The sequence below is a fragment of the Jatropha curcas genome, chromosome 3 (assembly GCF_041381405.1).
Source record: "Jatropha curcas cultivar XTBG-Jc1 chromosome 3, XTBG_Jcur_1.0, whole genome shotgun sequence".
Taxonomy (NCBI): Eukaryota; Viridiplantae; Streptophyta; class Magnoliopsida; order Malpighiales; family Euphorbiaceae; genus Jatropha; species Jatropha curcas.
Genome location: NC_143153.1, coordinates 2,882,558 through 2,896,477, shown reverse-complemented (window position 1 = coordinate 2,896,477; position 13,920 = coordinate 2,882,558). Strand labels below are relative to the sequence as shown.

At 34.4% G+C, this 13,920-nt stretch overlaps 3 protein-coding genes and 2 pseudogenes across 3 annotated transcripts; 4 read left to right on the top strand and 1 right to left on the bottom strand.

The window, feature by feature from the left end:
• Nucleotides 1-1,016: 1,016 nt before the first annotated feature.
• LOC105644482 (uncharacterized) lies at nt 1,017-2,782 on the bottom strand. Its single transcript, XM_037641861.2, has 6 exons — nt 2,734-2,782; nt 2,181-2,321; nt 1,834-1,959; nt 1,651-1,752; nt 1,520-1,576; nt 1,017-1,438 (listed from the first exon to the last, which is right to left on the bottom strand). The coding sequence occupies exons 1-6, from the start codon at nt 2,780-2,782 to the stop codon at nt 1,197-1,199; spliced, it is 717 nt and encodes a 238-aa protein (XP_037497789.1). The 3' UTR covers nt 1,017-1,196.
• Nucleotides 2,783-3,078: 296 nt separating this feature from the next.
• Nucleotides 3,079-3,868, top strand: LOC149497347 (putative receptor protein kinase ZmPK1; annotated as a pseudogene).
• Nucleotides 3,868-5,480, top strand: LOC105644948 (putative receptor protein kinase ZmPK1; annotated as a pseudogene).
• A 910-nt stretch (nt 5,481-6,390) lies between these two features.
• Nucleotides 6,391-8,975, top strand: LOC105644949 (putative receptor protein kinase ZmPK1). Its single transcript, XM_012230457.4, has one exon. It carries the CDS (start codon nt 6,391-6,393, stop codon nt 8,863-8,865), a length of 2,475 nt encoding a protein of 824 aa, XP_012085847.2. The 3' UTR covers nt 8,866-8,975.
• Nucleotides 8,976-9,574: 599 nt separating this feature from the next.
• On the top strand, nt 9,575-12,497 carry LOC105644483 (putative receptor protein kinase ZmPK1). Its single transcript, XM_089719842.1, has 2 exons — nt 9,575-10,234; nt 10,358-12,497. The coding sequence occupies exons 1-2, from the start codon at nt 9,845-9,847 to the stop codon at nt 12,299-12,301; spliced, it is 2,334 nt and encodes a 777-aa protein (XP_089575968.1). The 5' UTR covers nt 9,575-9,844; the 3' UTR covers nt 12,302-12,497.
• The last annotated feature ends 1,423 nt before the right edge of the window (nt 12,498-13,920 follow it).

Here is a 13,920-nt window from a genome sequence, read left to right as displayed (position 1 = left end):
CATCAATTTAATAAATTATTCAACAAAATATTATGTCAGTTTATCAGATCTCTTATGTATAATACCTTTACTATATTTGAAAAAAGAGAAAATGTGAAAGGAAACAAAATAATGAAAATTTCCCTTCATTCAGAAAGAGAGAGAAAGAGGAGGAGAAACTTTTTTCTCTACATTGGAGAGGGAAAAAAAAATTTGAAAATAAATAAAATGGTAGATGAAAAATTATTTTATTTTTCTCCTATATTCAAAATACGGAATTTTTTTAAAAATAATTTTCCTTTTTCCTTATTTTTTTTCTCTCTTCTATTTTTTTCCCTCTCTAATCTAAATATAGAATAAAATACGAATACAATACTCATAATCATAATAAATGACTAGAAGAAACCCGAATGGAGTAACTCAATGGCAAAAATCATTTGCGGAGTTGATTACTATGACTTAGATTATGGGTTTGATCCTTCGCAATAAAAACTCCACCCGAGCTGGCCTTTTTGCCTCTGAGAACAAGCGGAGATTAGTTAGGTTTGACCTAGTCCACGGGAGGGGATTAGGTCAGTTATAATCAACAATTAAACAAAATGTTATATATATATATGTGTGTGTGTAATTTAGATGATAAAAAATAAACAAACGAAACAAAATCACAATTAAATTAAACAAATCAAACAACAAGAATAAGAGTTGGACATGAAACTTTTTGGTTATTTTGAAAGCTATCTCACATTATAGTAGATTGCATCAGTAAAAGCTTACTTCCTTCTTTTCCAATGCGATCTTCTTTCAGCTAACTTATAATAATGATTTATATTTTTTTAGTATTTTTTTTTTCTGATCCAACCGCGTGTTTGGAATTAGAGTTAATTTTCCTTCGTATATTGAATTATGCAATTACATCTCACTCGTCGGGGTGATAGTTTTCTCATTTTCTAATAATTCATTAAATTGATAAAAAAAAATATTAATAAGAAAATTTAAATCCAAGATTTTCCACTTACTTACACCTATACAACACTTAATTGAATAACTAAAATGTCTTTTGAGAATATAAATAAGCATTTTAGAAAATATTAAGAATACATGGATACTCTTGTACAATTTTGAAGTCAAGATGCAAACATCAAAAATTAATAATAAAATATAGCATCTTAAATGTACAAGTATATGGGAGACTAAGATGGATTTTGCGATTGAAGTTATCAACCCTTGACCTTGCTTGAGAGTCCTTCGGATTTTGCAATTATGTTACTAGCAGTTGCAGCCTTCAAGTCACCTTTTCTCAAGTAGAGAGAGCTTTCTGCTGCTATAGCATGACTAGCACTTGCAGTGGGCTTGTTTTGAGTTTGCTTCTTCTTGGGTTCAGAATTGCATTTTCTCAGACCCAAAGATCTTTCTTTGCTTATCTTCATTCTATTTCCATTTCCAACCTTGAGATCATTAGCTGGGAACAAATTTAAAGAAAGCTCTGAAAACCAACCATGATAGAATATTAAAAATGGCAGAGATGAAAAAGATCCCATACCAGGACTAGATAAGACTGCCCGTGGGCGCGAAACGGAATGAGGTTTTTTCTTCTTCACTGTTAGAAAACTGGAAATTAGACTTCATTAGCATATCAGTAAATAGAAAAAAAGAAATATTCAATAATTCAACCTTTAGAAGCAGAGATTGGATTTGGTTGTGGTGTCAAGTTTGGGACATAAGGTTTTGTGATTCTGGCAATTAAATCTAGTGTATCACTTTGGTTCTCCTTTTCTGCAAGAAAAAACTAGAACTAAAATTAGTTTATCAATATCTGCTACAAAGAAATGCATAGAGAACAATGTGAAGTAATACCTTGAACATATGGAGATTCAGTGATCTCCAAGAAGAGTAAATCCGAGTTACCCTTCGGTGGAGAAAGATATTCAAGATCACCATCTTCTTCTCCTTCGTGTTTTCTGACTTTGACCCTTGGGTACACTTCAAAATCCAAAAGCAGCACAATAATTAAGAGTGATTAGTGAATGAATGAATAATTAACAGAAAAGAAAACAAAAAGCTTGAAATGAATGAAACTAAAGCAAAGAAAACATCTAACTTTTTGGTGTTTTCGTTTTGAAATAGAAATTCAAATGGCCTGGTTAGTTTTCAAGTACTATGAGCATATATGGATATGGTTGAGATAAAGCAAAAATATATACAGCTCGTGTCCGTGACTGAAGAAAATGCGTGGCTTTGAATCTTTAATGAGCTTTTTAAGTAGCAACGCTCACTAGAGGAACTGAAAAGTGCAATTAGTTCTCTGTGTTTCTTGACTTGAAAACAAAGAAGAGTGTGTTGTTCTTGGCCATGACACGTGAATATATAGTTGACAGTTTGAATTTTGAATCATGTTTGCGTTGCAGGGAGGGAACAATAACATGCTATTACTTATTTTTTTATTTTTTTTATTAATGTTTTCGTTTGACATTGTCTAGATTCTAGAAAGAAAGAAAATGTTATAATTTTAAGCTCGGGATTATAATTTACAATTACTTCCTCCGCTTTCAAAAAGACAGTACTTTTTCTATTTTCATTCAGATTAAGAAATAAGATGATATTAGTCGTATAATTTTCCTGTTAAATCCATCTTAAAAGTTCTAAAATCTGTCAGCGTAGGATAATGGAGTACAAAATTATTATTTTCTCGGTTACAGCACACACAAATTAGAATTTAAAAAGAAGAAGAAGGAGAAAATTGAAGCCTAAGTAAACTCCAAGTCTTTAAATATTCAAAAATCAGTCCACTAATCTCTGTCCACATTCACTTGCCAACAATTAACTCTATAAACTAATGTTCCTCTTTCACTCCACCAAGCTTTAATTATGCTTTCTGTTTCAACTTTCAACACTTTCAATATCTATGGCTACCCAGATTTTGTTTCTAGTTTTCTTTACAATTCTTTTCCTATTACCACCTCATTCTCTCTCGTCTTCAACAGCAGTTTGTTGTGGGGTCCCTCCGAGACGTGGGATCCTAGCAAGTTTGAACAAAAAAAAAAGGCACTATTTTTTTGGTTCAAAGAAGGAAGTTTAAACTAAGGAGAAATGGACGCGTGATTAACGTATCCACCCACCGGAGTTTTCTCTGCCGGGTTTTTCCCTGTCGGCGACAACGCTTACTTTTTTTCAATATGGTTTAGCAATGATTTCACCATTGTTTGGATGCCCAATCGTGACCCCCATTAACGGAAAAAATTCACAACCCTTTCTCCAGGAAAGTGGGAATCTTGTCCTAATACATGCAGATAAGTCAATTTCTTGGTCTACAAACACTATTTCTCTATCCTCCAGAACAGAGCTAATCCTTAATGACAATGGGAATCTTGTTTCACAAAATGTGAAAGGTGCTATTCTCTGGCGAAGCATTTATTCGCCTACTGATACTCTTTCTACCTTCACAAAAATTTACAAAAAATACGCAGCTTGTCTCATTAAGATCTAAAACAAAAATTTCTTCTGGTTTTTACGAGCTTTTTTTTAACAGCGATAACTTACTTCGTCTTTTATATGATGGTGTAGGAGACAAGCATTTACTGGCCAGCTCCGTGGCTAGTTAGCTGGGCAATAACAGGAAGGTTCACATATAACAGTACTAGACTTGCCTTTCTTGATTCTTTTGGCAAGTTTACCTTCATCTGATAATTTTTCTTTTCTTTCAACCGATTATGGAGAAATTGGATACCAGAGAAGGTTAACCATAGATTTTGATGGTAATCTTCGATTGTGCAGTAGAAAAGAAAATAGCAACACTTGGGACATTGCATGGCAAGCCTTGTCAGATTCTTGCCAAGTTCATGGAATTTGCGGAGCTAATAGTATATGCAAATATGACCCTTTTTCTGGTTGAACTTGTTCTTGTCTTCCAGGTTTATAAGGTAAAGGATTCTGCAGATTGGTCTAATGGTTGTGAACCAGAATTCAAGAATCTGCCATGTCGGAGTATTCCAGAATCTATGAATCATGGTTTTGTTAAGCTTTCCGATGTAGAGTTTTATGGATATGACTGTGTAGCCAATCCTGGGTACACATTGGAAATGTGTAAAGAATTATGTTTGAGCTTGTGTGTTTGCAAGGGTTTTGAGTACAGATACATTGGAGATGGTTTGTGGAGTTTGTTTTCTGTTGTGAAAAATATAAGACCAACTGTTATTCCTACAATGTGTTACATTAAAATGGCATTGTTAAATGGACATCGTTCACCAAGCTTTGATGGAGATTTTTCTGTAAAAGTTCCTAAAGACGGTCTCTTTTCTGGTAAAGAGGATGTTTTAGGATTTGGGTTAAATTCCTCAAGTGAAATTGTAAGGCCAATAGATAGAATATACACAAAAAGCAATCAGAATCAGAAATTGCTTTTGATGCTTTGGTTTAGTATTGTTTTAGGAGTAGTTGAGATTTTTATGATTTCTTTAGTTTGATGTTTTTTAAATAGTACAATGAAGCTGCTCAAGGGTATAACCAAATAGGTGGATTTAAGAGATTCACTTATCAAGAGCTGAAGAAAGCAACAGCAAATTTCAAAGTGGAAATTGGAAGAGGAGCAGGAGGAATTGGTTTCAGAGGAAGATCATCTGATAATTGAATAGCGGCAATCAAAAGACTTAATATTTCTGATGATCAAGGAGAAGCTGAATTTTTAGCAGAAGTAAGCACCATTGGGAAACTTAATCACATGAACTTAATAGAAATATGGGGTTATTGTGCTGAGAAAAACCACGGACTTTTAGTTTATGAGTACATGAAGCATGGCTCATTAGCAGAAAATATGTCCTCTAAGGACCTTGATTGGAGAAAAAGATTTCAGATTGCTGTAGTCACAGCAAGAGGAGTTGCTTATTTACATAAAGAATGCTTGGAGTGGATCCTACATTGTGATGTAAAGCCTCAGAACATGTTACTGAACTCTAATTACTAACCAAAAGTTTCTGATTTTGGGTTGTCAAAGCTACTGAATAGAGAAGAAATGAGCAACTCAAGCTTTTCAAGAATGAGAGGAACCAGAGGCTACATGGCTCCTGAATGGGTATTTCAATCTACCGTTTACATCAAAAGTTGATGTTTATAGCTATGGCATTGTTGTTTTGGAGATGGTGACAGGGAAGAGTCCAACGATGGAGGAGAAGACAGGACTGGTCACATGGGTAAGACAGAAGAAAAATGGAGGGGAGACAGGGATTGATGAGATTATAGACCCTAAATTGGTGGGAGAATATGATAGAAGTGAAGTGGAAATTCTTGTGACATTGGCTTTGCAATGTGTTGAAGAAAAGAAAGATGCAAGACCCACCATGAGCAAAGTTGTTGAGATCCTTCTGCACAGTCAAAATTATGTTTAGGTAATCAGAGGAATCGAATTAAGAACACTAATTTGGCCTTACTTAAACTTTGTTTTTCTTTATTTCAGGTTTATTTGTATAATAATTTGATATGTACAGTGTTTTTTATTTAAAAATAAAAGTTTCCAGCTTTGCTTTACTCATTACTTTAGTGATTAGAGTTTGACGTGTAGTAATCTTTGGTTTATGGCTCTGTGCCTCTAAAAAAATCATTATTTCTTATATTTTCAATGGAAAATGGAAATTAAACATTTTTCTCCTCATTTTCCATTTAAAAGTAATTTTCATTAATTTATAATCTCCATCATTAGACCAATCAAGCTAAAGATTAACTATTATTAACTGTTTAAAACAAATGATAATAAGCAAACTAAATCTTACAAATTAGCTCAAAGGTAAAATAGGTTTAAGTTAAGTGAATTGCTTATACAAAATCACGAATTCACGATTATTAATCCTGAAATGAGATTAGTCTCGTATATCAAAATAAATAAATAAAAAGGTGTGAGATATTCAATAGGAAATAAAATAATAATAATAATCTAGCAAACTAAATTTGTTCACAATAATCTTATAAATTGGAAACTTTTATAATTATTACAAGTATTTCATATCTTGACTATTCTTATTTTGGGTTTCTTGGCAGTCCGGTTCTATTAAACTAAAAATTATATCAAAATCACACAATGGCATTCGAAACAAAATAAATTAAGTACATCCTCAATAAATTTTTTTTAAAAAAAAACTTTTTAATTACATTTTCTGAGGTTCCACTGGTTCTCCTTTCTATCTTCACATATCTACCCTTGTTGCTGTTGGTCAAAAGCGGCCGGTGGGAAACTTCTTCCAACTAACTTAAAAATCTTTAAATATTCAAAAACCTTAAACTTTTCTACGTACCTATCTTTTATTACCTCTGATAATCTCTATATATTAGTATTACCAAAGCCTATTTTTCATTATAATCTCAGAAGCTAAGCTTCTGCTTAGTGCTAATTCAACTTTCAATTTTCAACCAAGTTCAGTAATATATATGGATACCGTTATGTTCTTGAATGTTTTGTCAGTGATTATCCTCATATCATCTCATTTTTCGTATCCATCACCTGATTCTTCCTTGAAGGAAGGGTCAACTCTCTCAGTGAGGGAAGTTTTGGTTTCACCAACTGAAGTTTTTTCTGCTGGGTTTTTCCCTGTCGGCGACAATGCTTACTGTTTTTCTGTATGGTTCAGCAAACCTTCCTGCAGTATTAGCAGTGATTGCACCATTGTTTGGATGGCTAATCGTGATTTTCCAGTTAATGGGAAAAGATCAAAGCTTTGGCTCCAAGAAACCGGAAATCTTGTCTTAACTGATGGTGGTGATACTGATAAGTCCATTGCTTGGTCTACAAACACTGTTTCACTCTCCTTCACCACAGAGCTAATCCTTTATGACACTGGCAATCTTGTTCTGCATCAGTTGGACGGTGTTGTTCTTTGGGAGAGCTTCAATTCACCTACTGATACCCTTCTTCCTTTGCAACGATTTACCAAAGATATGTGGCTTGTCTCATCAAGAACTCGAACAAATAATTCGTCTGGTTTCTACAAGCTATTTTTTAACAACGACAATCTTCTTCGCCTTTTGTATGATGGTCCAGAAGTTACCAGTATTTACTGGCCATTTCCATGGCTTGTTAACTGGGCAACAGATAGATACCCCTACAACAGTAGTAGAATTGCCTTTCTTGATACTTTAGGCAAGTTTATTTCATCTGATAAATTTTCTTTTCTATCAATAGATTATGGAGTAAGACTTCAGCGAAGATTGACACTTGATTTCGATGGTAATCTTCGGTTGTACAGCCGAAGAGAGAATAGCACAACTTGGATGGTTTCTTGGGTAGCCTTGTCTCACCCTTGTCAGATTCATGGAACTTGTGGACCCAACAGTAAATGCTCTTATGATCCAGTTTCTGGAAGAAAATGTTCTTGCCTTCCAGGTTATCAGCAAAAAAATTCCGCTGATTGGTCTTATGGCTGCAAACCCAAGTTCAATATCTCCTGCGACAATCCTACAGGATTTAAAAATCAGACTCGTTTTATTAGGTTCCCCCATATGGAATTTTATGGGTATGATTATGGAGTCTATCCTGGTTACACATTTAAGATGTGCAAGGAATTATGTTTGAGTTTGTGTGAGTGCAAGGGTTTTCAGTATAGGTACGTCGGAGATGGTCTATGGAATTTGTTTTCTGCGATGAACAATATAAAGCCTACTGTAATTCCTACTTTGTGCTATCCGAAGCTGTCATTGTTAAATGGGTATCGTTCACCAAGCTATGATGGAATGTTCTATCTGAAAGTTCCAAAAACTAGCATGTCTTCTGATGAAGATGATGTTGCAGGTGAATTTGGATTAAATTGTTCTGGTGAGCCCACCATAAAACTGGACAGAAGATACACAAAAGGCAATCAGAATGAAAAATTGGAGTTGCTGCTTTGGTTTGCTATTGTTTCAGGAGCAATCGAGATCATTGGGATTATTTTTGTCTGGTGTTTCTTGAATAGTTTCCATCATCATGGCTCAAATGAAGCCACTCAAGGATACCAACATGTTGCTATAAATGGCTTTAAAAAATTCACTTACTATGAGCTAAAAAGAGCAACAGCAAATTTCAAAGTGGAAATTGGAAGAGGAGCAGGAGGAATTGTATATAAAGGAACACTATCAGATAATCGTGTTGCAGCAATTAAAAGACTTATTCTTGCTGATGATCAAGGAGAAGCTGAGTTCTTAGCAGAAATAAGCTCAATTGGTAAGCTTAATCACAAGAACTTAATAGAAATGTGGGGGTATTGCGCAGAAAAAAAGCACAGACTTCTAGTTTACAAGTACATGAAACATGGGTCCTTATCAGAAAATCTCTCCTCTAAAGCACTGGATTGGGACCAGAGGTTCCAAATTGCCTTAGGCACAGCAAGAGGACTTGCTTATTTACATGAAGAGTGCTTGGAATGGGTTTTACATTGTGATGTGAAGCCTCAGAACATATTATTAGACTCTAATTACCAACCAAAAGTTTCAGATTTTGGCTTATCCAAGCTACTAAACAGAGGGGACAAGAACAACTCAATCTTCTCAAGAATAAGGGGAACGAGAGGTTACATTGCTCCTGAGTGGGTTTTGAATCTACCCATCACATCAAAAGTGGATGTTTATAGTTATGGGATTGTGGTGTTAGAGATGGTGACTGGGAAGAGTCCTGCAATGGGAGCGAGTGGAACTAGTAGAGTAGAAGACGAGCAGAGCGGACTTGTGGCATGGGTGATGGAGAAGAAAAATGGAGGAGAGTCATGGATTGAAGAGGTCATAGACCCAAAAATGGAAGGAGAATACAATAGAAGTGAAGTGGAATTACTGGTGACGTTGGCTCTGGAATGTGTGGAAGAAGACAAAGATGCAAGACCCACCATGAGCAAAGTTGTTGAGATTCTTGTAGATCGCCCTCAACACTACCTGTAGCTAGTAAGAGACACCAAACTGAAGTACCAAACTTCAATTTATAGATTCTATTAGCTTCTTCTTCTTCTTCGGTATCCTTTTTTTTTTTTTTGATGAATTCCTAGAGACCGTGTTAAGGTTTTCATGAATACATTTATTGAGAAATGGATGGTTATTTTGATTCATCATTTTTAACGCCCCTTTAACTTTTATATACAGATCGATTAAATACTTTAAATTATAAAATTATATATATTAAACGTTTTAATTGATAAAATTATTTTATTAGATATTTTAATTTATAAAATTAAATTAATTAAAGATAATTAAAAAAGTGTAAAATATTATTATTTTAAAAATTATTTTGTTAATAAATCAATATTTTATATATAAAAATAAAAAATTTTAAAAAATGTTATTTTTTAGCAGGAAAAGTATACAATATTACTACAGGGCCACGATAATTTTTCCTCGAAATTGGAGGTGGCAAATGATTAAAGTAATGAAGTGCGAATTTATTAAAGAAAAGAAATAGCACCCAAAAAAGAAAATGGCTGTCAATCAAAACTAGGTACTAGACAGTACTATATGCTGCCATTTCATAAAGCAAAGGATTAACCTAACGTTAAAAATGCGTTGCAATGTTGCGACTTTTTATTTTTTCTTAGAATTTTTCGTCAAGATGCACATTGATGTACTTAACTTAACCCCTCATGGCAAAGAGTAAAGTGGGAAAGAAAGAAAAAGAAATGGGAAACCATTCCTCCTGGCACCTCAGCCCCTGTACAATGATCACGTGGAACATGAAATTCAGACTGAAAATCAGGAAATAATGGTGATCAAGACAATTATGTATAGAATTAAATATTAATCTTCAACTTACCCTTTGAAAAATCTCTCTCTATATATATAGTAATTCCCATTTTCTCAATAATCTAACAGAGGCTAATTAAGCTTCAGCTGCCTTCTGTTCTTTCAACTTTCAGCAAGTTCAATATCTATGGATGTCCATATTTTGTTGCTTGTTTTGTCCCTGATTATTCTCATATCATCACCCCATTTTTCCTCTTCTTTAGTATCTAATTCTTCCTTGAAGAAAGGCTCATCTCTCTCCGTGGAGGATATATTGGTTTCACCAAGTGGAGTTTTCTCCGCTGGATTTTTAAGAGCTGGTGATAATGCGTACTACTTTTCTATATGGTTTAGCAAACCATCTTGCACTACTGCCGACGATTGCACAATTGTTTGGATGGGTAATCGTGATTTCCCAGTTAATGGGAAAAGATCAAAGCTTTGGCTCCTAGAAACTGGAAATCTTGTCTTAATTGATGGTGGTGATAAGTCCATTGCTTGGTATACAAACGCCGTTTCAAGAAGTGCCCCATCGGAGGTAATTCTGTATGACAGTGGCAATCTTGTTTTGCAAAATATGGAAGGTGCTATTCTTTGGCAAAGCTTTGATTTCCCTACTGATACTCTTCTTCCTCTGCAAAATTTTACCAAAAACATGCAGCTCGTCTCATCAAGATCTAAAACAAATTTTTCTTCTGGTTTTTACAAGCTTTTCTTTAACAACGACAACTTACTTCGTCTTTTATATGATGGCGTACAAGACACAAGCATTTATTGGCCAATTCCATGGCTTGTTAGCTGGGCAATAAAAGGAAGGTTCGCATATAACAGTAGGAGATTTGCTTTTCTTGATTCTTCAGGCAAGTTTACTTCATCTGATAATTTTTCTTTTCTTTCAACGGAATACGGAGAAACTGGATTTCAAAGAAGATTGACTATTGATTTTGATGGTAATCTTCGATTGTACAGTCGAAAAGAAAATAGCAACTCCTGGGTTGTTGCATGGCAAGCCTTGACGCGACCTTGCGAAGTTCATGGAATTTGTGGAGCAAATAGTATGTGCAAATATGACCCATTTTCTGGTAGAAAATGTTCTTGTCTTCCAGGTTATAAGGTAAAGAATTCTGCAGATTGGTCAAGTGGTTGTGAACCAGAAGTTCCAGAAATCAAGAATCTGTCATGTCAGAGTATTCCAGAATCCAGAAATCAAGTTGGTTTTATTAAGCTTACCCATGTAGAGTTTTATGGATATGACTATGCCATCAATCCTGGTTACACATTTCGAATGTGTAAGCAATTATGTTTGAGTTTGTGCGAATGCAAGGGTTTTGAGTACAAATACGTTGGTAATGGTTTGTGGAATTTGTTTTCTGCTGTAAACAACATAAGACCAACCACTTGGCCTACAATGTGTTATATTAAGATGGCATTGTTAAATGGGCAACGCTCACCCAGCTTTGATGGGGATTTTTATTTAAAAGTTCCTAAAAATAATCTCTTCTCTAAGAAAGAGGAAGTTTTAGGATTTGGGTTAAATTGCTCAAGTGAAATTGTAAGGCCAATAGATAGAATATACACAAAAAGCAATCAGAACGAGAAATTGCATTTGCTTCTTCGGTTTGCCACTATTTTAGGAGTAGTTGAGATTATTGGGATCCTTCTTGTTTGGTGTTTCTTGAATAGTTCTTTCCATCATCAACACTCAAATAATGAATCTACTGCTCAAGGCTATCAGACAATAACTGGATTCAAAAGATTCACTTATTCTGAGCTGAAAAAAGCAACAGCAAATTTCAAAATGGAAATTGGAAGAGGAGCAGGAGGAATTGTATACGAAGGAACACTATCAGAAAATCGGGTTGCAGCAATTAAAAGACTTAATTTTGCTGGTGATCGAGGAGAAGCTGAATTTTTAGCAGAAGTAAGCGCTATTGGGAAACTTAATCACAAGAACTTAATAGAAATGTGGGGGTATTGTGCAGAAAAAAAGCACAGACTTTTAGTTTACAAGTACATGAAACATGGGTCCTTATCAGAAAATCTTTCCTCTAAAGCTCTTGATTGGCAAAAGAGATTCCAAATTGCCATAGGCACAGCAAGAGCACTTGCTTATCTCCATGAAGAGTGCTTGGAATGGGTTTTACATTGTGATGTGAAGCCTGAAAACATATTATTAGACTCTAAATACCAGCCAAAGGTGTCAGATTTTGGATTATCAAAGCTACTAAATAGAGAAGATAACAATCCAAGCTTCTCAAGAATGAGAGGAACTAGAGGTTACATGGCTCCTGAATGGGTTTTGAAACTACCCATTACTTCAAAAGTTGATGTTTACAGCTATGGCATTGTTGTTTTGGAGATGGTGACAGGGAAGAGTCCAACAATGGAAGAAAAGACAGGATTGGCGACATGGGTGAGAGAGAAGAAAAATGGAGGCGAGTCATGGATTGAAGAGATTTTAGACCCAAAGTTGGTAGGAGAATATGACAGAGACGAGGTGGAAATTCTTGTGACATTGGCTCTGCAATGTGTGGAAGAAGACAAAGATTCAAGACCCACCATGAGCAAAGTTGTTGAGACTCTTCTGCGCAACCGTCAACACTAAGTCTAGCTTGGATAGTCATGGAGAGGAACCTAACTAAACTTTGGCCTTATCTAGGATTTTTCTCTTTTTAATTTTTTGGCCTGGTAGAATTCTGTTTGATTTGTGTAAATTAATGGATGATTTTCCTTTCAATCCTGTTTAATTTGAATAATTTAATGAGGTCTTCCAAAGTTGAAAAAATTAGAATTTTTTCTAATGTGGTATCCATGTAAAGCTACATGCAATATTTAAAAAAAAAAAAAATAACGTTTTGATTTGATCTTATGTTGTTTGTACTATGATTTTTTTTTTTTTAAAAAAATACAAATTAAATTTCATAGATTGGCTTAATTAGCTTATCTTTACTCATTTTGAAACAGGAGTCATTGTTAACGAAAAGCTTGTAAAAACCAGAAGAATAATTTTTGTTATATCTTGATCAGGACAAGCTGCATGTTTTTTGTAAATTTTTGTGGAGAAGGACAGCAGTTGGAGAATCAATGCTTTGTCAAAGAACAACACCTTCCACTTCCACATTTTACAAAACAAGATTGCCATTGTCATCAAGGATATGGCTGTCTTGGCGGAGAGAGAAATAGTGTTTGTGGACCAAGGATTGACTTATCTGCGTCTGTTAGGACAATATTTCCACCTTCCTGGACAAAGATTTCTGAATTTTTTTTCCCTTAATGGGGAAACCAAGATTGCCCATCCAAACAATTGAAGTCTTGTCTTGCATAGAGTGGACCTAGGTTTCGAAGAAGAGAAAGAATTAGGTGGTAATAGGAAAAAATTGGAAAGAAAATATGGGTAGCCATGGATACTGAAAATGTTGAAAGTTGAAACAGAAGCAGAAAGCTTGGAGATTGAAAGATGAACATTAGTGTTCGTCTAATCTAAGAAGCTAAGCTAAGCTAAGTTACACTATTTGTAGCTAGAAGAGTATTTGAATTATCTAACACCAGTTTGGCCACCATTTTTGAAATACCTAACACCAATTTGTTCTTATTTAGCCTTTTCTTCTTTTGATTTTCTTTTTAGTTTCCATGTACACACATATTTGTATCTTCAATCTTGATTTTGACATTAAGGTTATTTTTATGCATGACCGGTGTTACTTAATTCGGTGATTTGGCCCTGTACCGCGATTTTGAAATATTGCACCCAAACGTCATACAGACGCGTACCAAAACACAAAAATTAGCCATACAGACGTATACCAAAACACCAAAATTAGCGAATCGGCCGTTATAGATACTTAGAGTCAAAATTTTAATTAAATACCTTTAAATATTAGATTTTTAATTATATTAGTTAATCACTTAACATATTTAATAGATTTTTAAATTCACTAAATAATAAAATAATTAATATACTAAACAAATTTTCCTCTTTGATAGAATTTTAAATTTCAAAATAGTTAAATTTAATATACCCACATAGTGCACCACGAATAGCAAATTTTAAAAAATGACATACGGTATCCATATCTGTACCGCGAATCATAGCGACTCAAGTGATACTGTGCATGACACAGCACCTAGGAAGGTTCTTACAAGTAAACTTAAAGTCTTTAATAAATATTTAAAATTTTTTTTTTCTCTGTCCACATTTACCTGCTAAGTGGCTCTTTGATACTT